Source organism: Haplochromis burtoni, unplaced genomic scaffold (assembly GCF_018398535.1).
Source record: "Haplochromis burtoni strain Fernald_Lab_line unplaced genomic scaffold, NCSU_Asbu1 Contig_321, whole genome shotgun sequence".
Classification (NCBI taxonomy): Eukaryota; Metazoa; Chordata; class Actinopteri; order Cichliformes; family Cichlidae; genus Haplochromis; species Haplochromis burtoni.
This window is the reverse complement of record NW_024582682.1, coordinates 211,767-230,891: the sequence shown is the minus strand read 5'-3', so window position 1 is coordinate 230,891 and position 19,125 is coordinate 211,767. Positions and strand designations below refer to the sequence as shown.

The window sequence follows — 19,125 nt, the reverse complement described above, 5'->3', positions numbered from 1 at the left end:
GAAACCGTGCTGAGCTATTCTTCCTCTGCAGTGAGCGACAGCTGCTTCAAGAACCTGGCTGAGGACCGCAGCGGCGTGAACCTGAAGGACCTGGTCCACGACCCCTCGCTGTGAGTCCTCATCAGCAGATCTGCAGCATGCACGTACACACATGAGCAGCATGACAGTAACTGTCATTGTGTCACTTCCTGCAGACTAGGAGGAGTCATCGCGGCCTACAAGATCGTTCCAGATGAGATCGACGAGATCAAGGTAATCCCAAAAACAGGAGTCCTTTTTTAATATCTCTGTTTGTGCCACTAAAGGGAAACGATTGAACGCTTTTTCACAGACGTGTGTCTGTCAGTGGGCGGGGTCTACGTGTAAGTGAGGTCGTCTGCAGCTCTCGTCCAGTCAGATGGCGGTAAACTGGTTTAAACCCACTGAGCATCATAAATACACGTTAAGGATTTGGATTGAAACAAATTAGAAATCAGTAAAAATTCTGAGTTGTGATGATTTCTAATCGTGTACTGACATCTGCTCCACATGCACGAGCAACGTGGCCTCTGTCTTTATGCATCACTGTGTCCACGTGATCGCCACCGCCGGCATTTCAGACTGACACGTTTCTGTTTCTCTGATTCTGTGGCTGTGATTGCGGCTGCTCAGCGTTGGTGCTTTTATTTTGGCGGTGACGAGCTATGTGTGTTTGCAGGAAACTCTGCTGGAGTGGTGCGACGAACAGGAGCTGAACCTCATCCTCACGACCGGAGGGACCGGCTTTGCTCCGAGAGATGTTACTCCTGAGGTACAGGAGGTTCAGAGGCGCGGCTCGACGGCAGACCGCGGTGTTCTAACTCGCTGTGGTTTGTCGTTTTCTAGGCCACCAGGGAGGTGATCGAGCGAGAGGCTCCGGGAATGGCTCTGGCCATGCTGATGGGATCTCTCAACGTCACGCCACTGGGCATGCTGTCCAGGTGAGCGCTCTCACTGCTCATTTACCAGTCACTGTAACGTAACGTGGCGTGCGTTTATCTTTGTAAATTCACATCTGGATCTGGAATGTTTTGGGAAACTGTCTGAATTTAATGCGGCAGCACGTCTGCCCACCGAGCTTTAACCCTCTGAGGTGATCAGCAGGTGTGTCAGAGGATGATGTCAAAGCTGTACTCGGGTCAGTTATGGAGCTCCGATAAGAAGCAGACTGTGGCAGATGTTCCTCCTGAACCTCCAGATGTGCTCCTGCATTAATGGTGCCTTCACAGTTAGTCCTGTCACGTGACCATCTTGAACTCTCGGCCTCTCTGGGAGGATCTTCTTACAGCCAATCACGTCTCTGATTCACCTGGTTAGGTGCTGTCAGTTACATTGAACGTGTCACTTCCTGTTTCTTCTGTTACTCACTGGATTCTGATGAACGGTGCAGTTTAAGTTTGACACAGTGTGGAAACGTTTGTTTTCTAACCTGCTCTGTGTGCCGTGTCCTCTCCTCTGCAGGCCTGTTTGTGGTATTCGTGGCAAAACTCTGATCATCAACCTTCCAGGAAGCAAGAAAGGCTCTCAGGTACGAGTCTGACTTTACTCTGCTCAGTCTGCACCGTGTGGATCTTTGCACTGAACTCGCCGGGTATGTCGTAAGACGTGGCGATCCAGTCAGGTGGAGCTCAGCGTTTGTGTTATTTACCGTTAAAGTAGGAAGAGTTGAACTGCGTCGTTACAAAACTACAGATGTTGGATTACAGACCTCTGTGGGTGTCTCCAACCTCCTCCCTGACCAGCTCAGTCTGAGTGCGTTCAAGCAACGTCCTGAAATGTCGAGCAGCTTTTAAAAGTATAACAGAGTCTGAAAATATAAAGTTTGACTGTCTAAGCCACCAAACGTGTGTGATCCACAGCTCAGAGTAACACAGGCTGAGTCAGGAGGACGGTGTGTCTGAGCTCAGACTCTGTGTGCACCAGTGAAACCAGTACACCTGTCACACATCACTGCAGTCCAGTTCACATGCATCTGTAAAGTGTGGGAGCTCATGGACTTCTGTGTCCCTAATGCCCACTCGCTCCGTGTTGCCGGCAGTGAGTCGGACTGTTTACAGACAGGATTTGTAGGCGGAGCCAGGTGTCTTACCTTTGTGCTCTCGAGATCTGGTGGTTCTGTTCAGGTGGCCTCCAGCTCACACAGGAGCGGTTTGCAGCGGGGATGAGAAAGCCAAAAAATGGCGGAGTGCCACCTTGAGTCTATAAAACTCAGAATGGTTGAAAGGAGCAGCTCGCCCTTCAGTGGCTGGCCTCTCCCTTACAGATGGAGGGAGGAGTTCAGACTTTTGATATGCGCTCAGAGTAGAGCTGCTGCTCCTCCACATCGAAGTTCAGATGGTTGGATATCTGACCAGGACGCCTCCTGGACGGCCTCTGGCTGAGGAGGCGTGGGGCAGACCCAGGACAGGCTTGGGAATGACTTGGATGAGCTGGAGGAGGTGGCTGGGTTTGGGATGGGGGAGTCTGTGCTTGGACTACTCGGCGCGACTACTGTTCGTGTAAACGATCCACTGTGCGTGCAGTGTCTGCTGTGAGAGTTTGACGCTATGACGACGATGATGATGAAACTTTGATTTTTCAGGAGTGTTTTCAGTTCATTCTGCCCGCTCTGCCTCACGCCATTGACCTGCTGCGCGAGGCCACGGTCCGGGTGAAATCCACGCACGCCGCCCTGGAGCAGCTGCCCTCCCCATCCCCTCTGCAGGCCAACACGTACGCCAACACACACATCAACACACACACCATGGAGCGCGGGACCCAGTGTGAGGAGGAGGATGACGAAGAGGAGGACCGGAGGAGAGGTCGGCACGCGCACAACCACCACCATCATCACCACCACCACCACCAGCACGGCTCCTCCCACATCACCGCAGCCGCCATCGCTGCCAAGGTAAGCGGTGCGCAGGCCGCACGTAGAGCGGCGGCGGTGCTGGAAGCTGCCAGATGAAAGTTTAATGATCAGTGTGGGGAAAGTGGGTCACTGCAGCAGCTACTGTACTACAGACGCATGCAGCGGCTGCTGCAGGACGCACAGAAATTACCGGGAAGCGAGCGCTCCGCGGGCAGGACGGAAGACAGGAGGCCCGCCTCCCAGTAGCGGAATGACATTTAGAAAACACTTCCTCCTCAGGGTCAGGCGGGTCATTACAGGCTCTGCCCACGGGGCATTGCAGGTTCTTATAACTGTAGAAGAAATGAGCACCAAGGAAACCCGTTTTTCAATCCGTCGTCACATTTAGATCCACAGGTCACGTGACAGAGCATCACGTGACCTGTGTCGGACGCTGTCAAGAAGTTTCGATCAAACTGGTCATTATGGCTCCTTTATAAAAGGAACAACTTGTCAGGTTTTAACACTGAAGGGGTGGCTGTAGCTCAGGTGGCAGAGCAGGTCAGCCACTAATCAGAAGGTCGGTGGTTCGATCCCAGGCTGCCTCCTGGCTGCATGCCAAATATCCTTGGGCAAGATACTAACCCCGTGTTTGCCTACTGGTGGTGGTCAGAGGGCCCGGTGGCGCCTGTGTCTGGCAGCCTCGCCTCTGTCAGTGCGCCCCAGGGCAGCTGTGGCTACAATGTAGCTTGCCATCGCCAGTGTGTGTGAATGTGTGTGTGAATGACTGAATGTAGTGTGAAGCGCTTTGGGGTCCTTAGGGACTAGAAAAGCGCTATACAAATGCAGGCCATTTACCAGGCCATTTGCCTTGGTATGGTTTTTTTTAGAGAGGAGACGACAGGAAGTGATGACGTGAGGACAGTTTTGGTTCATCGATACGTGTGTAAACATTTTAACTCGAGCATGACCTCCATCGTGTTAGGGTTTACCCGATGCAGGGATGTCCGGTGTGGACTAACTGTTGGCTTTAGTGTTCTTAGTTTGTAGCGTTCCTCTTAAAGCCACACCCCCACAATGACCGCGAACAGCTCCTGTCGTATCAGTTAATTTACAGAACGAATCCGTGTGTGTGAGCCCAGGTTTGAGCTGTGACGTGTGGAATGTTTCACTTCATCCCATCATGTCCTTCACCTGTGTGTGTGTGTGTGTGTGTGTGTGTGTGTGTGTGTCCATCAGATGAGCCATGCTGTGCTCATGGCTAAAGGGAGTCCCTACCTGCCTGGCCACACCCCTGTCCCTCCCACTCATTTCACCTGCTCCTCTGCCCATGACCATCAGGTGAGACTTCACACATGCACCTGTCCTCTCCTCTCATTGGTCAGTTCATTGTGTCAGTCACCATTCTTCATCAGCTCCTGCCTGAACTAGCTTGAAGATTATCTGATGCCGCCTTTTTTTTTTAAGGTGGACCTACTATGAGTTCCCTTTTCAGTTCAACCTATGATAATAGATGCTGGTAGTAAAAACAAATCAGAAAGTATTCAGAGTATGAAAGTAAAACTTTGCATGACTTCATTAAATATAGTAAAGTTATAAAAAGAACAGCTGATTGTGAGGGGGTCAGGGGTTATGGAGCAAGTGTTCAGCTTTGCAGCTTTAGGTTCCAATAAAACAACTGAAGGAAATCATTGGACTAGCATTGTGTGTGTGTGTGTGTGTGTGTGTGTGTGTGTGTGTGTGTGTGTGTGTGTGTGTGTGTGTGTGTGTGTGTGTGTGTGTGTAGATCCCGGACTCGATCATTTCTCGAGGTGTTCAGGTGCTTCCACGAGATTCGGCCTCTTTAAGCTCCACCCCCTCCGAGTCACCCCGGGCGACACAGGCAACTTCCCGCCTTTCCACCGCTTCGTGCCCGACACCCAAGGTACAAACAAACCTTCACACATGCACACAGACAGCACCGCTAAGAGCTCGGCAACAAAAAACGCCATTCTGCATGAAACACCAGCTTTCCTGTTTGTGCTGTATAACGGTCATAGAGCATGCCCAGTAGATGTACGCTGATTGCTGATCGAAGCCCTTTATCAAACAATGACAAGCACTTCCTGCATGATGAGAGCTTTTAATTACTTTCTTTATTTCCTAACCTCCTTCGTTCACTTCATAGAACCAGAAAAATCACATTTGATTTCCTGGCATAAAAAGCTCCAGCTTCAGGACCGAGCCAATTTATGATGAATAACAAACTCGGTGTGTTCGATTTCATTGGAGCAGAAAAACGAGTATTCACAGTTAGACTTGGTTCACGTGCCATTTTTTCAAATATCAAATACTTTCTTATTGCCAGTATCCGAACAGATTACCATGTAATTTAAAAACACGCTAAGAAAAGTTTCTTTCTGTTTGTCCCGTGGTGGTCCCTAAGGTGCTATCCTGGGTCCTCCATTATTCCTCATATACTTGTTCTCTTGTATATGTTTCCATTTTTTGTTGTTGTTGTTGTTGTTGTTGTTGTTGTTGTTGTTTTGTTTTTTTAAATCACTAGTATTTGAACTGATTGTAAAATTATTAAATCAATTACATATTCCCCAGCTTTTTGGTCACATGTTATTTAAATGAGCGCCACTAACTAATGTTAGCTTAGAAATAATTACCAAATGAACATCTCTCAAATATAAACTGTTCACACAGGGTTTAGATAAAGACTCTAGACAGCGAGTTAAGGTTAGCCAGTTATATGCTAAGTTGACTATGAAGTAGTTTGTGTGTGTTAGCAGCTAAGTTTAAATTAGCTACCATTAGCCAAAAACCTGCCAATGTAATGAATAAAAAGCTGTCTAAAATGAAACCCTAAATACAAACTGATCTGGGAGCTATATTGGTTATTTTCATGTTTCTTTGTCAGTGAATATTAGCTAATCCTTACTAGATTCATGCACTGTAGCTAAGTCATAGCTTGTTGGCTAACTTTGTCTGAACTATGCCTGAAATGAATTAAATGCTAGGTGGCTAGCTTCCCAAAATCATTTACCTGTTAAGTGAACCATTGTTATAATTTACATTTTATATAAAAATATGATTTTTGTCAAAAATTAAATGATGTAACCGTTTAAATAGATAGCAAACTAGCTTAGAGCGAGCTTGGTTAGCTAGCTGGCTGTAACTTAGCTTTACAGCTTGTAGCAGACATTTATAACATCCAGGTCAGGTGTAGTGTGTGTATGCTGCTCAGTCAGCTGTTGGACAAACATACATGACGTACAGACCATACAACAGAGAAACATGACAAAGTTGGACAGTCTGTGCATGACTCGGCATATTTTAGATGCTAACGTGTTCTGAGCAACAGATGGGTTTCTGAGGTTTTATGCCTCACCTTTTAATTTTAACTTGTGAAACAAACTTACCCCCCCCCCCCCTATCGGTAACCATCATCACAGCATCATTAGACTGTTACAGATGAGTATCTTTAGGTCAGATTTGAATATCACTGTCATTCCAGGTGTAAGCAGTGATCGTCCTGATTGAAGCTCTCGTTATGTGCATGAACTTTATTCAGGAAGTCTCGGGACGTGTGCTGTCTGTTGAATGGGAGTGAATGGGACTGATGGTTGGAAACACTCAGATCTATTGAAATGTCTTCAGTTGTGGTACATTTAAAAATAAATGACCTAAAATGTAGCATCAAATTATGCTTAAATCATCTCTGCAAAGCAGCCAATCATCAACCTTATGTACCTTTGCTTTTAGTAAGAAGACGCCGGCTTTCTGACCTCTGGTTTTAATTTGCTGTTAACATCAGCTAGGAGAGCAGAATTAAAGCTCTGGCTTATATCTGCTGTTTATTCAGCGCTCAGACTGATCTGATGAGTAAAATTAACCCGACTCGCTCTCTCGGTGCTCCTGAAATGCTTGAATGTTGCATCCAGAGTCATTGTTTATGTTTCCACATCCTGTGAATGAGATGCATGAAAAGAAAATTATTCTTTAAGATGATTTCAATCAAAATAATCTGTTTTTCTGCAGGTTCAGTCACGATGTGGCAGCAATGAGAACATACTGAGAGCCAGTGAGTTCAGTATGTGTTTCGTTTACCTTTAAAGCTCGAAAAAATAGTTTTCAGGTGTTTACAGGTGTGTGTGTGTGTGTGTGTGTACGCACTCATAGGCCACAGCGCAGTTGACATCAGTAAAGTGGCGCGTCGTCATCGCATGTCGCCCTTCCCGCTGACATCCATGGACAAAGCCTTCATCACTGTTCTCGAGATGACGCCTATTCTGGGAATTGAAGTCATTAACTACAGAGGTGTGTGTGTGTGTGTGTGTGTGTGTGTGTGTGTGTGCGCGCTGCTCTAACACAGGAGTATCGAGCCCTGCACGCCCACGTGTCCACTAACTGCTCCACCACAGAGCTGATGCTGCTGTGGTGATGGCATCTGATGGGAGAAGCATTTCAGCACCTGCACACTCTGTTTGAACCATGAATGTGTAAAAGGTTGCTCCACCTGTTTGACTTACGGAGGTTTTGGACCTGAAAGTCAATCCAGGTTGACGTCAGTCTGATCGGCTTTTCCCCGCTGTCGGTCAGCTCGTCCGGTCAGGACCGTAGCCGCCCTCCTCCGTCGTTCCTCCACAGGCCGCGAGAATCGCTCCTCCCACAGAGTTCAGATTGTAGTGAAACAATGAATTTGTCCTGGATGAGCCTCTGAGAAAGTCTTCTCTCTCTGCAGATGGTTTGGGTCGAGTTCTCGCTCAGGACATCTATGCCAAAGACAACCTTCCTCCGTTCCCCGCCTCTGTTAAAGACGGCTACGCTGTGCGAGGTGAGACTGTGGGCACCGCCTCAAACATCTGCGTTTTTTTTACCTTTTATCTGTTGAACTGAAAGCTCTAACCGACTCATGTTTGACTCGTAGCTGCCGATGGCCCGGGAGATCGCTTCATCATGGGGGAATCGCAGGCTGGACAGCAGGTCGGCTCTCACACAGCAGCGTTGTGCATAACCATCATCTGTCACCCAGATTCTGTGGGAGACGCTGCTAACCTCAGCGTTATCTATGAGCGGGCTCATGGTACACACACCATGATCGGGACAGCGTGAGCCATAAGATAAGATAAGATAAGATAACCTTTATTAGTCCCACACGTGGGAAATTTGTTTTGTGCTCAGACCGTTTAAGTTCACGTATGTGCAGAATGTAGATCAGGATCAGATTGATGCACATCACCGAGTTCATATCAGCAGTGAAGGCAGACGAGGGTCTTTAGAGCCACACGTGTCACAGAGCAGGAAGTCCTGGGAGTCGACCTCTGCAGCCAAACGCTGGCAGAATAACAGCTGCAGTTCCTCTAACGTCCACTTGAGGCTCCAGAATTTAGAAAACTTCTCATCTACTCCCGATTACTGTGAATTTCAACCTTGACTAAAAGCCTTATTACCAGATGATGTCATCGCTCTGTAAACTGTGCTTCTTGTGTTTTCAGCCCACCCACACAGTCATGCCAGGTCAGGTGATGAGGGTGACGACCGGCGCGCCGATTCCCTGCGGAGCTGACGCCGTGGTCCAAGTAGAAGACACGGAGCTGCTGAGGGAGTCTGAGGATGTAAGAACACCAGGATGAAGGTCGATGGCGCTGTGCGTGTGCCTGCTGGCTTTACTTCTTGTTCGTCTGTTACAGGGCACCGAGGAGCTGGAGGTGAGGATCATGGTCCAAGCCCGGCCCGGGCAGGACATCAGGTGAGAGAGGAACGCTTCTCAGGTCGTGGATGTCAAACGGGTGAAGGAGCAGCGTAGACACTTTGGTGCTTTTGTGTCCACGCAGGCCGATCGGTCACGACATCAGGCGAGGGGAGTGTGTTCTGGCTAAAGGCACGCACATGGGCCCGTCTGAGATCGGCCTGCTCGCCACAGTGGGAGTGACCGAGGTCAGCGTGCACAAGTTCCCCGTGGTGGCCGTCATGTCCACCGGGAACGAGCTGCTGAACCCGGAGGATGACCTCCACCCGGGGAAGATCAGAGACTCCAACCGCTCCACTCTCCTCGCCACCATCCAGGAGCACGGATACCCGACCATCAACCTCGGCATCGTCGGAGACAAGTGAGCACGTTTCCCCGCCTGTCGCTCCAGTCTGATCATTTCCTGTTCTGACATCTTAAAAAAGCTCCAGCCCCCACCCCCCAGCACGGTGCAGTCAGGGTTTAATCTTTCATCCACCCTCTGAGGTCCACAGGTCCCTCAGTGGGAAATCTGAAATCTTCCACTCGAGTCCGACCTCAGTCTGTATCCTGAACTTCCTGTGACACCCGTGTGTCCTCTCTCTGCAGCCCTGACGACCTGCTGTCAGCTCTGCACGAGGGAATCAGCCGTGCTGATGTCATCATCACCTCAGGGGGTGTGTCCATGGGAGAGAAGGTACAGTAACTTCAGTAACTTAACTAACTTCAGGCCACGCCCACCTGCTGAGAGTCTCAGCTGCAGTACCAACTGCACGTTCGCTCAGGAAGTGAAGCAGGACTGGGCGGACTTCTTCGCCGCTGCTACAGGAGGTGTGTCTCTCTGTGGAGTGAGACCGTAGAGAGAGCCGAACGTGAAGGCGGAGCTGACGATTTACAGTCTTTCATCAGCTCTGACCGCGAGCCGTCACTCCTAATCGAGCTGAGGGCCAGGTGAGGCAGCAGGTGGGCGTGGCCTAAAGTATCTCAGTGCAAAGCTCACTGATTGAGTGACGCACTGAGCAGATGTTCTGATCGTCAGTGTGCAGGAAACCTGACTGTGTGTGTGTCTGTGATCAGGACTACCTGAAACAGGTGCTGGATATCGACCTGCACGCACAGATTCACTTTGGCCGAGTCTTCATGAAGCCAGGGTAAGACGGAGCCGAGACTTCCTGCTTTAGTCCCAGAACTTAAGCACCACAGTCACACCTGTGTGAAATACCCGAGAGCTTAAAGCTTCAGGCGGCTGTTAATGAGCCTCACCTGTGGCTGCAATGTTAGTCTGTTCACTGAAGTCACAAATGTTTCTTCTGATAGCTGAAGGAGTTCCTCACTGCAGGTACTCGCAGTACTGCAGGTACACCTGACGGCTGATACCTCAGTCTCTGCCTCTGCTCACGCTGCTCTGTGTTTCTGTCCCTCAGTCTTCCCACTACCTTTGCCACAGTCGACATCGACGGGACACGAAAACTCATCTTCGCCCTGCCAGGTAACATATTAACCCTGCTGTGTAATTCACCTGCCTTTGAAGCGTCCTCGGGTCGTCCCCACAGACGCCTGTGATCAGAGTCACGATTCCTGATTGTGGATCCCAAAGCGAAGCAGGAAGCTTGAGAGCGTCCTGAGCCCAGACTTTAACCTCCTGGAGACCAGAAAGCTTCAGTGCAGGCTGAACGTCAGCAGCCTCCACAGAGATGGGCTGAGAATTAGCAGTTACTTCATGTACTTCACAGTACAATCATGTACTTCACAGTACATGATTGTACTGTGAAGTACATGAAGTAAGGAAGGAAAAAAAATGAATACAAATCAACAGATGACGCAGACACTCTTTCAATGTTTCGTATTTGTTGCAGGCAGATACGTGCATCTTAAAATAACTCCTCACAGTAAGCTCCATAAATGTTCCAGCAGCGCCTCGTCGACACGAGTAACTCCAACCGACCATGTTTATGACATCATTCAGAGGCCGCTCGTAAATGCGCCACATCATGTTATCGAGCTTCTGCACCATCATCACACGTGGTCTGTTTATTGTTTCCAAGGTAACCCAGTGTCCGCTGTGGTGACGTGTAACCTGTTTGTGATTCCTGCTCTGAGGAAGATGCAAGGCATTCTGGATCCTCGACCTACAATCATCAAAGCGAGGGTAACACACACACACACACACACTCTCTGAGGTCATGCTGTAACCCTGCCTGCAGGTCAAGGTGAACCGAGTGTTTGATGCATCGCTCGGGTTACATAACACAGTTATTGTTGATGAAAGTCTGCTGATGCCACTGTTCTTCTCTTCAGCTCTCCTGTGACGTTAAGCTGGACCCCCGGCCTGAGTACCACCGCTGCATTCTCACCTGGCATCACCAGGAGCCGCTGCCCTGGGCTCAGAGCACAGGTGAGTGCGCACACACACGGTGATGGTGTGTACCGTCAGTCATTGGTGTCTAAGCGTTGCTTCCTGTTTCCTCCTCGCCGCGGTAAACTCTGGCCTCTTCTCGTCCACACGATTAACTTTATTGATCACATCATGGAACCGTCATAAAGATGTTGCACACGTTCATACAGCATCGCGCTGTTCAGCTTCCTCACTGCACTTGGCCCAAATGAGCCGTTACGCTTGTGTCCTGTAGCGCCGCCCTCAGAGCTTTACATCAGCTCGTCCAATCAGGTTTGTCGACGGTGCTGAGCGGTTTGTCTGCTCTGAGTCCAGCTCACGGATACTCGCTCCAAAGTCTCTGAACCTGCCAACGAGGACTCATCTCCAACCGGCTTTCTTGGAGACGGAATCGACGTTTTCTCCTAAATTCATCGTTGGTGTTTCCGGATACCTGAGGCTTCCGCAGGGCGTCCAGTGACGCGCCGTCGCAGGCCCATCCATCACGCTGGCTCTGTGGTCGACATCAGTCAGCTGATTTATGTCAGAGGCGTCGTAAACGAGCCTCTTAAATGTTGTTCTAACCGCTGCCTCGGTCAGCATCCTGTCAGTCATCTCACTTGGGTAACGCGACTGACCACACCCCTCCTCCCTGCAGGTAACCAGGTGTCCAGCAGGCTGATGTCCATGCGCAGCGCCAACGGCCTGCTGATGCTGCCCCCTAAAACAGAGCAGTACGTGGAGCTGCACAAGGGAGAGGTCGTAGACGTCATGGTCATCGGACGGCTATGATGCAGGTACGGCGGCTCCACGGACGCACTGAGCACGTGCGAAGCGTGTGCTTTCTGTTAACACTTCTTTTTCTCTCCAGACTGAAACGTCACTCGCTACCGATTACCATGGCAACGCCAGGACTTCTTGTCTGCACAGGAAACAGCCGGGGTGGGGGGCGGGAAGTGGTGCATGTCTACCTGGTCGCCATTAGCTGTGATGTCATATGCAACAGCCAATCGGAGCCAGCGCAGGCTGAGTCCTCATTGGTCTGCTCTGAGGAGATCACTGTATTTCAAAGGAGAAAAAAAATGTGAAAAAATATACGAAATATGAGATTTATTCTGTAATATTATTATTATCCTGATGATAATGATTATTAATATTCTTAATTAATATTCTATTTATTATTATTATCATGGTTCTGACTGAATATCATCATCTTAGTAGTATTCATGCCCTCTTCTCTCCTCTTCATTTGCTTTGTGCGTTTTTCCCGGGTAGATTAGAGACATAGAGACCCTCCTCCTCCTTTTTCTACCCTTGCTCTGCTCTGGCGTCCTCTCTCCTGCTATAGAAACCTGCCGTTTCACTACGTCTCCTCCTGGATCACACAGACTCCAACATCAGCAAAACACGGCTGATGAAGACGTCCTCCGAGTGAACCTGCTTACGTTGTTTGTGCCACTGAATATTTTCTGCCAAACAACGAAAAAGAAAAGAGAACAAGCTGCAGGCGTCCTCTGGTGTTCCTTTTTTACCTTTCTGCAGATTCAACCCTCTCAAACATCTGGAGACATCTCAGCGAAGCCATGAAATCGTCCTCGGTGGGTCAGCGGCTCGTCTTTGGGGCGCCGAGCGATTTCTCCGCTCCGATATAAACGCGATAAAGACGTCTCTGATCGCGGTCGTATCAAGGCTGCGCCACACTGGCGGTTCAGTCCAACCCTGCGTTCAAGTGGTGTTCGACCAGAGTGTGACGTTTATGTTAAGGTAGCTCCAGAACCTCTGGGCTCACCTGGAGTGTCGGGCGCGATTACATGATTACTCCACATTTGCGTCTGGAGCTCTGGGTGTGGGATTTGTCCTTTCACTCGCTCTGATCAGGCTGTCCAATCGGGAGTCTTTATTCAGATTTTTACCCACGACCGCACGTGCAGGAACTGACCGATTTGGCAAGTTCGGAGAACAGATGCGATTCCCGGTTTTCCCATCTGCTTGCATCACTTGAAGGCAGGGTGTCACATTCAGGTGCTTGTAACTACACCACGTGTATTTTTGCCATGACGGTGTTAAGGTGCTCGTTATGGTCGGTTCGAGGATGTAAATCAAAACGTCATCTGACCGCCGTTCTCTCCGCGTACTGTATGAGCGTGCAGAAACCCTCCTTTGACAGTTCGCCCACTACAAACGCAGAAGCATCCGAGCTGCTCGCCGTAGATCCTGCTGATAAATGTTTACCGGTTACCAACAACCAGAAGCGTCCTGTGAGATCTGAGAGCCCCAACGCAAACCGCCCACTTCCTCTCATCCTTCCCGTTGAACCGGTTTTCCTGCAGCGCGGTGTGTGATGTGTAATCTAGAGCCAGCTCATATTTACCCAAGTTTCCCAAAGTCCATGTTGGTGGTAAAATGGGAATACGGTTCTTCCTGCTTTGACCCGTTTTCCACCGATGTGGTACCGGGGTGCTACTTCATCAGATCTTAACCAATAAAAAGTGCCACAAAACCACTGGCACCTCAAAATCAGCGGTCCCAAAGCGCCCGTTTCTGATGCTTGGCATTCCAGCCTGTGAGACAGAGTCTGGTTTGCTGCATCCACACCAACAGCTCTGCTTTGGAAATCAGGTGGACAACTCATCCTGTTACGACCTTTTTCCAACAACTCAGTGCCGCTGCCTCACCCAGACCCCAGTCCTTTCTGGGTTGTCCCGTGGTTGGATTCGTGGATCAATGGTGGGAGTGGGAACTGCACGAAATTTCTCTTCTTACTACAGACGTTACCCCGGCTCGTGCTACCTAATGTTCTGGCACTGCGTTTGTGGGGAAAAAGGATCCGATTCTTCCTGTTGGGACTTCTTTTCCACTGGTGTGGTACTGCTGCTAAATCTAGAAGCAGGTTATTGACTTTGCACTGAAATGACGGTTTCCCAAACATTGTAGCCCACAGTTGGACTCACAGAGGTTACCACTGATTGGCCGAGGCAGCTCACAGTGGTGCTTGGTTCTCAGCCTGTTCTGGGAGAGAACCCAGGCAGAACCAGCTCTGTAACTTCTTCCTGTGAGGCTCTTCACCTCCACTCTCAAAACCAACCAAGAGCCGGCACCACGTCAGTGGAAAACCTGAGTTAAATATGATCAACCAAACCCACAGGTCAAAGGTCAGGCGCTGCATTCAGGTCATACTGGAGTAACTGCTCTGTCTGATTTTAACAGTACCGACACGGCGTCCTGAATGCAGCGTGGCTCGTTGTCCTGAATTCCCCCCCCTTCTTGTCACACCTGCATGCCCATAAAAAAGGGGGCGTGTCTTTCCTCTTTGGGCAGGTGTGATTCCAGGCGTTAGAGTGTGGTGCAGCACCTGGGCGGGGCTTCTGATCTGACTAAACGTGACGCTGATGCTCTGGTGCCAACACTATCTTTAAGTCCTCTGGCTTGGTTTCCAGAAACTTCCCAGTTACCTCAAATGCACCGTATATATACAGCATATATGAGTGGCTCGTGCTGCGTCCGTGTCACATGGGAATGGCGTGATGATGTTTGGCTGTTCGTTCAAAGAAATTCCTAAAATAGTAAATAATGCTTGCCGTTCGGCAGCTCGCGTTTACGGCAGCTCACTTACGACACAAACGCAGCATCAGCGCGCGTCCTGCCGCCTGCCCAAGGAGGACCAATCAAACCCAGATAGATCCATCAGAGCGAGCAGAAGCAGGTTGTTGAGAAACTGCCTTTGTACCGAGTGATTCGTAACACTGGGCTGAACTCAGTGTCACACTGCACACACTATAAACTATGACCAGCACTTGTAATGAAGCAATGACACAGCATTCTACTACTACTGTATAAATATGATGAAGAGGATGTTTTTCTGTAATATTATTGAACCTGAAGATGAATTAATAAAAATAATCCTGATTATTCTGTAACTGCTGTTCGGCTCGCTCGCTTCATTCATAACAGCACTCGTCTGAGAGCGCTTCACGCTGTCAGGGACGGTAAACGTCACATCTTGTCAGTGTGAAGAGCTTTAACTGCACATTTAATCCCTCAAATAATTTAATCTGAGAGAAAAGCGCTGTTTTTCTATATGATAACACAATGCTGATGTAGGAAATGAAAGACCTCTGTCAGGTGTAGACTTAAAGAAACAGCTCTGGTCGCTCATTTCCCAGATTCGCAGTAATTATAAATAAAGTTTTGCAATAAATTATGAAGAAATGTGAACTTTTCAGATAAACCATTATTAGTCCCACATGTATGACATTTGTTTTTTTCAGAACATCAAAAATGTTATTATGATGAAATATTTAAAAATAAGAATTTTTCTTAGATTCTTTTCCCATAATATTACCTTTTTATAAATAATGAGTACTTCAGGCTTCCATACTGCATGTTTAAAGGCAGGTAGGAACCATCCAGCAGGAACCTTTTGTTGCTGCGCTCGTTCTCCTCACCTGAACATTCGTCACATTTTTCTCTCAAATATAAATTTTTATTCGTGTTTTGAGTTTAATAAAATTATTGATTTTAATAACTGAATATTAAGCTTAGTTTTAGCCTCATGTTGAACGTGTTTATTTTTTTTAATTTACATGAAAAATCGCAAAAATATCGGAGAGAATCTGCTGCTCTGTACGCATGCGTCCTTCAGTCCGTCACTCGGAGGTTCCCCTCAGGCAGCTCGGAGCTCTGGTGAAAAACTGTCCTCCTGCTGCTGTAAAGGGAAACTGAGCGCTGCTGCTCGGGAGGCTGCAGAAGAACATCTCCAGGAGAACAGAGGGACCCTCGTCAGAGGGCGGGAACAAAGCGCTAACCGGGCTAGCCGTTAGCAGCAGCAGTCCGTTTAAACGTGCTGTTTTATCAGGTAGGTTTGTTCATCATGTCACTAAATTCCGGGTAACCTCTGCTATCTGAAGCGTTACTAAACCAGCCAACCTAAGCTGAACGGTACACCTGTAAGGTCACATTGAAAGAATAACACGTGAGCGCCGGAGGAGCTTTAAAAGAGGCGGACCACGAAGTGCGCTAAAAATGGAGGATTTATGAATGGAGTCTGGTATGTTAGCATTACTGCTAATTGTCGCCCTGTTTCCCCTCCCACACCCTTCTCCTCCCACAGAGTCCGAATCATGGCGGTCCAGGTGTCCGAGTCCGACCAGATCAAACAGGTAAGTGACCCCAAGAGTTTTCATGTCGACTCTGAGAAAAGAGGCTCAGAATTCAGAGGCACAAAGTCCGGTTACTGTGGCCTCCAGGGTCCATAGAAAGCCCGCACTGAACTATACAGCAAGGAGGCCTGTGAGGGACAAAACAGGAGAGAGCGACAGAACCGTAGGTAAAAATAAATAGATAAAAATAGAATCAATCAAAACAAACTCAAATACCGTCAATGCCAGAACACTGTGGCAGCTTATTGGGACCAATACTGGAGTGAGAATGTGTGGAGATATAGATATAGATGTATATCTATGTGCAACAGAAAGTGCACATGTAAAACTGCAGTGTTAAGCGATGCGGTTGAAAAATTTGGGTGCGTCTAAGAAAAACATTTAGGCGCACCAGTGCAACCGTGGCAAAAAGTTAGTCTAGAGCTCTGCATATTATATATTTTAATTTGAAATAATAAGATTAGTATAAAGCAAGAAAATACAACCGAATCACAATTTAGACATGGAAAAAGTAAGAAAAACATTTTAGGTCAAAAGATAAAGTTTAAGAAGTTAACTTCGTACAAAATCAAGTGATACAGGATGGTACAATGGTTTAAAAAGTAAATAAACGTAAAAACAGCAGAGTCTGAGGAAAGCATGACAAACATTTGAGTATTTAAACAATTAAAAAAGACTGAAAAAAACAAAAGGAATTTATCTGAAAGTTTTTTTTTATTATGACATCATAATCCCAAAAGTCGCCCCGTCAGTTGACCTGGACGTTTTCAGCGGAAGAAACATTTGAATTCATACATTAATGAGAAAAGTTCTTTAAACTAAAAGTCACAGCTTTGATCCAGTGGCATCTCTCTGATCGTTTTAACCTGCAGCAGGAAGCCTCTGTCGCACACGCAGGTCTGAGTTAATACATTTGAGCTCCCACCTTGGCTCTTTAGAGCAGCTTCACAGTCTTGGAGCACTTTGAAGAAAACCAAAACTGTTGACTGCATCAGTAAAACTGAGCGTGCCTGAAGCAGCGAGAGGACGGAGGTTAAAACCTGTTTGAGGAAATTTCTTCCCAGACCTGAACCTCGGATCCTTCTCGGTCGTCTCTCAGATTTTTTTGCTGAGTTGCTGCTCTGCAGCCGTTTTCTGAGCCGTGTCTGTTTCCTGTGTTCAGTTTAAGGAGTTTCTGGGGACGTACAACAAGGTGACGGAGAACTGCTTCATGGACTGCGTCCGAGACTTCACCACAAGAGACGTGAAGCCCGAGGAGGTAAAAAAAGATGATTGGATGACGGAAACATGTGAGTGAAGGAACATCTGGATAAAATCTTCACAGTCGTTTGTGTTTCAGTCGAGCTGCTCCGAGTCGTGCCTGCAGAAGTACCTGAAGATGACTCAGAGGATCTCCATGCGTTTCCAGGAGTATCACATCCAGCAGAACGAGGCTCTGGCGGCTAAAGCTGGCCTGCTGGGACAGCCGCGCTGACCCTGAACCTGGGCCAGGCCGGGCCGTGCTGGTCCAGCAGATCCTCCGGCGCTGTAAAAACAGACTCTGAAGCTGCGCGTGAGGACGTTTTGTTGTAGTTTCTGACCTGAAGCTCCGCCCCCTCAGATTCTATCTGCAGGGTTAGTCGGCTGTTCTGTGCATCATGGGAAATGTAGTTTCAGATTCTTTAACATGCAGAATATTCATTTAATGTGCACATTTGTCTTTTTATTGAACACAACGACCGACCAATGTGGTGGTGATGATGATGATGATGATGAGCTGACTTCATTTTTCATGTGTGGAAATAAAAATAATCCGACATCAGGAATGTGTGGATGTTTTCATCCCTGTTAGGAAGTGCTTTACTGCATCCGGCCTCACTCTGGCTCTGCTGCAGATCACACAGTCCTGAGAAACGTTCATTTTCTTTTTGTTTACTGTATTTTTAACAACATGCAAAAGTAACAAAGGTACTCAGTTACTTTTAAAGTGTTTTGCCTGCATTTAACATGAAATGTACTTTGTCTTGCATCCTGATTCAGATCATTACCAAATACAATCAAACTCAGAATGATGAGGTCAGATTCTGAATGCAGGTCTTTTATTTTGAGTGTTTGGATTGTGATGTTCGCTCAGTGTGGAGCAAACTGCTTTAAAGACAAGTGCGGTTTCATCAGGATGGACCCGTTTCTATTCAGTTTGGTTTTTATTGAAAAGTAAAAACTAAAATCTTTGTCGTTTTACATTTTTGTGTGGACTTCCTCTGCTTTGTTATTTTAAAAGAAGTCTGTTCAAAGTTTTTCCTTCATTTTGTTCCCAAAGTGAAGGAGGAAGTCTTTCCTGACAATAGAACCATGAGGCAAATGGAGTTTAGTTTGGTCTTTATTGGCTTTTTTCTGTACAGCTCGGCATGAACGGTTTCACATTGCAACAGGAAGTCCAGCACGGCGGCTGACAATAAATAACAAGATGACTGACGGCTCGGTCACCAATTCAGTGACAACGATCAAACGGGAAGTGTGAAGCCGGCCCAAGCAGGCAGCCGGAGCACGGAGAGAAGAAGAGCAGCGCATCCTCGGAGCATCAGTCGTACTCGGCGTCTTTGTCCGACTTCTGTCCTGCGAACGGGCGTCTGTTCCTCTGAACCTGCAGCTGGAAACACACCAAACAGTCAGAACATCTCACACCTTCACCGCCACAGCCGCCGTCTGTGAGGGCGGGGACACTGAGCGATCAGAGGCAAAACTTCTGCAAACGTGCAGAAGATGACATCATAAAAGTGATCTGGTTTAATCCAGATGATCGGAGGAGCACGGAGGTTTTCTGACTTGACCACTGCTGCTTCAAAGAGACCACAGCGACTCCATTACCCAGAAGCCCTTGCTTTGGTGACATTGGTCTTACCTTGGCGCCCTCGAGCACGTGCGGGTCCTTCTGCAGAGCGTTGTTGAGTCCTTCCTCGGAGGAGAAGCCGATCCAGCAGAAGCCTCTGTGGAAGCCCGTTTCTTTATCCTGAGGATACACAGAGACGTCACTGACGTGCAGGCGCAC

General features: G+C 48.1%; 2 protein-coding genes and 1 long non-coding RNA gene across 5 annotated transcripts in view; 2 read left to right on the top strand and 1 right to left on the bottom strand.

The window, feature by feature from the left end:
- gphna (gephyrin a) overlaps window positions 1-14,855 on the top strand; it is a 21,596-nt gene extending 6,741 nt beyond the window's left edge. Inside the window, exons 2-23 of one of the 3 annotated variants that reach the window (XM_005942136.3) lie at window positions 32-110; window positions 195-252; window positions 698-790; window positions 865-959; window positions 1,480-1,546; window positions 2,600-2,908; window positions 4,088-4,189; window positions 4,635-4,772; window positions 6,875-6,917; window positions 7,016-7,153; window positions 7,578-7,670; window positions 7,764-7,819; window positions 8,332-8,451; window positions 8,527-8,585; window positions 8,671-8,946; window positions 9,174-9,261; window positions 9,642-9,715; window positions 9,989-10,053; window positions 10,610-10,713; window positions 10,863-10,959; window positions 11,597-11,735; window positions 11,810-14,855. In XM_005942136.3, the coding sequence (XP_005942198.1) occupies window positions 32-110; window positions 195-252; window positions 698-790; window positions 865-959; window positions 1,480-1,546; window positions 2,600-2,908; window positions 4,088-4,189; window positions 4,635-4,772; window positions 6,875-6,917; window positions 7,016-7,153; window positions 7,578-7,670; window positions 7,764-7,819; window positions 8,332-8,451; window positions 8,527-8,585; window positions 8,671-8,946; window positions 9,174-9,261; window positions 9,642-9,715; window positions 9,989-10,053; window positions 10,610-10,713; window positions 10,863-10,959; window positions 11,597-11,730 (2,288 nt within the window). In that variant the 3' untranslated portion in view covers window positions 11,731-11,735; window positions 11,810-14,855. The remainder of the gene's footprint in view (window positions 1-31; window positions 111-194; window positions 253-697; window positions 791-864; window positions 960-1,479; window positions 1,547-2,599; window positions 2,909-4,087; window positions 4,190-4,634; window positions 4,773-6,874; window positions 6,918-7,015; window positions 7,154-7,577; window positions 7,671-7,763; window positions 7,820-8,331; window positions 8,452-8,526; window positions 8,586-8,670; window positions 8,947-9,173; window positions 9,262-9,641; window positions 9,716-9,988; window positions 10,054-10,609; window positions 10,714-10,862; window positions 10,960-11,596; window positions 11,736-11,809) is intronic. The other 2 variants (XM_005942137.3, XM_042228404.1) reach the window with 2 other exon arrangements.
- Window positions 14,856-15,559: 704 nt separating this feature from the next.
- Window positions 15,560-17,898, top strand: LOC121815830 (mitochondrial import inner membrane translocase subunit Tim9). Its single transcript, XM_042228405.1, has 4 exons — window positions 15,560-15,793; window positions 16,049-16,097; window positions 17,260-17,355; window positions 17,437-17,898. Exons 2-4 carry the CDS (start codon window positions 16,059-16,061, stop codon window positions 17,569-17,571), a joined length of 270 nt encoding a protein of 89 aa, XP_042084339.1. The 5' UTR covers window positions 15,560-15,793; window positions 16,049-16,058; the 3' UTR covers window positions 17,572-17,898.
- Window positions 17,899-18,438: 540 nt separating this feature from the next.
- Window positions 18,439-19,092, bottom strand: LOC102290166. The gene is made up of 2 exons (XR_001337010.2): window positions 18,979-19,092; window positions 18,439-18,726 (listed from the first exon to the last, which is right to left on the bottom strand). It is a non-coding gene; the product is annotated as an uncharacterized LOC102290166 (long non-coding RNA).
- Between the last annotated feature and the right edge of the window lie 33 nt (window positions 19,093-19,125).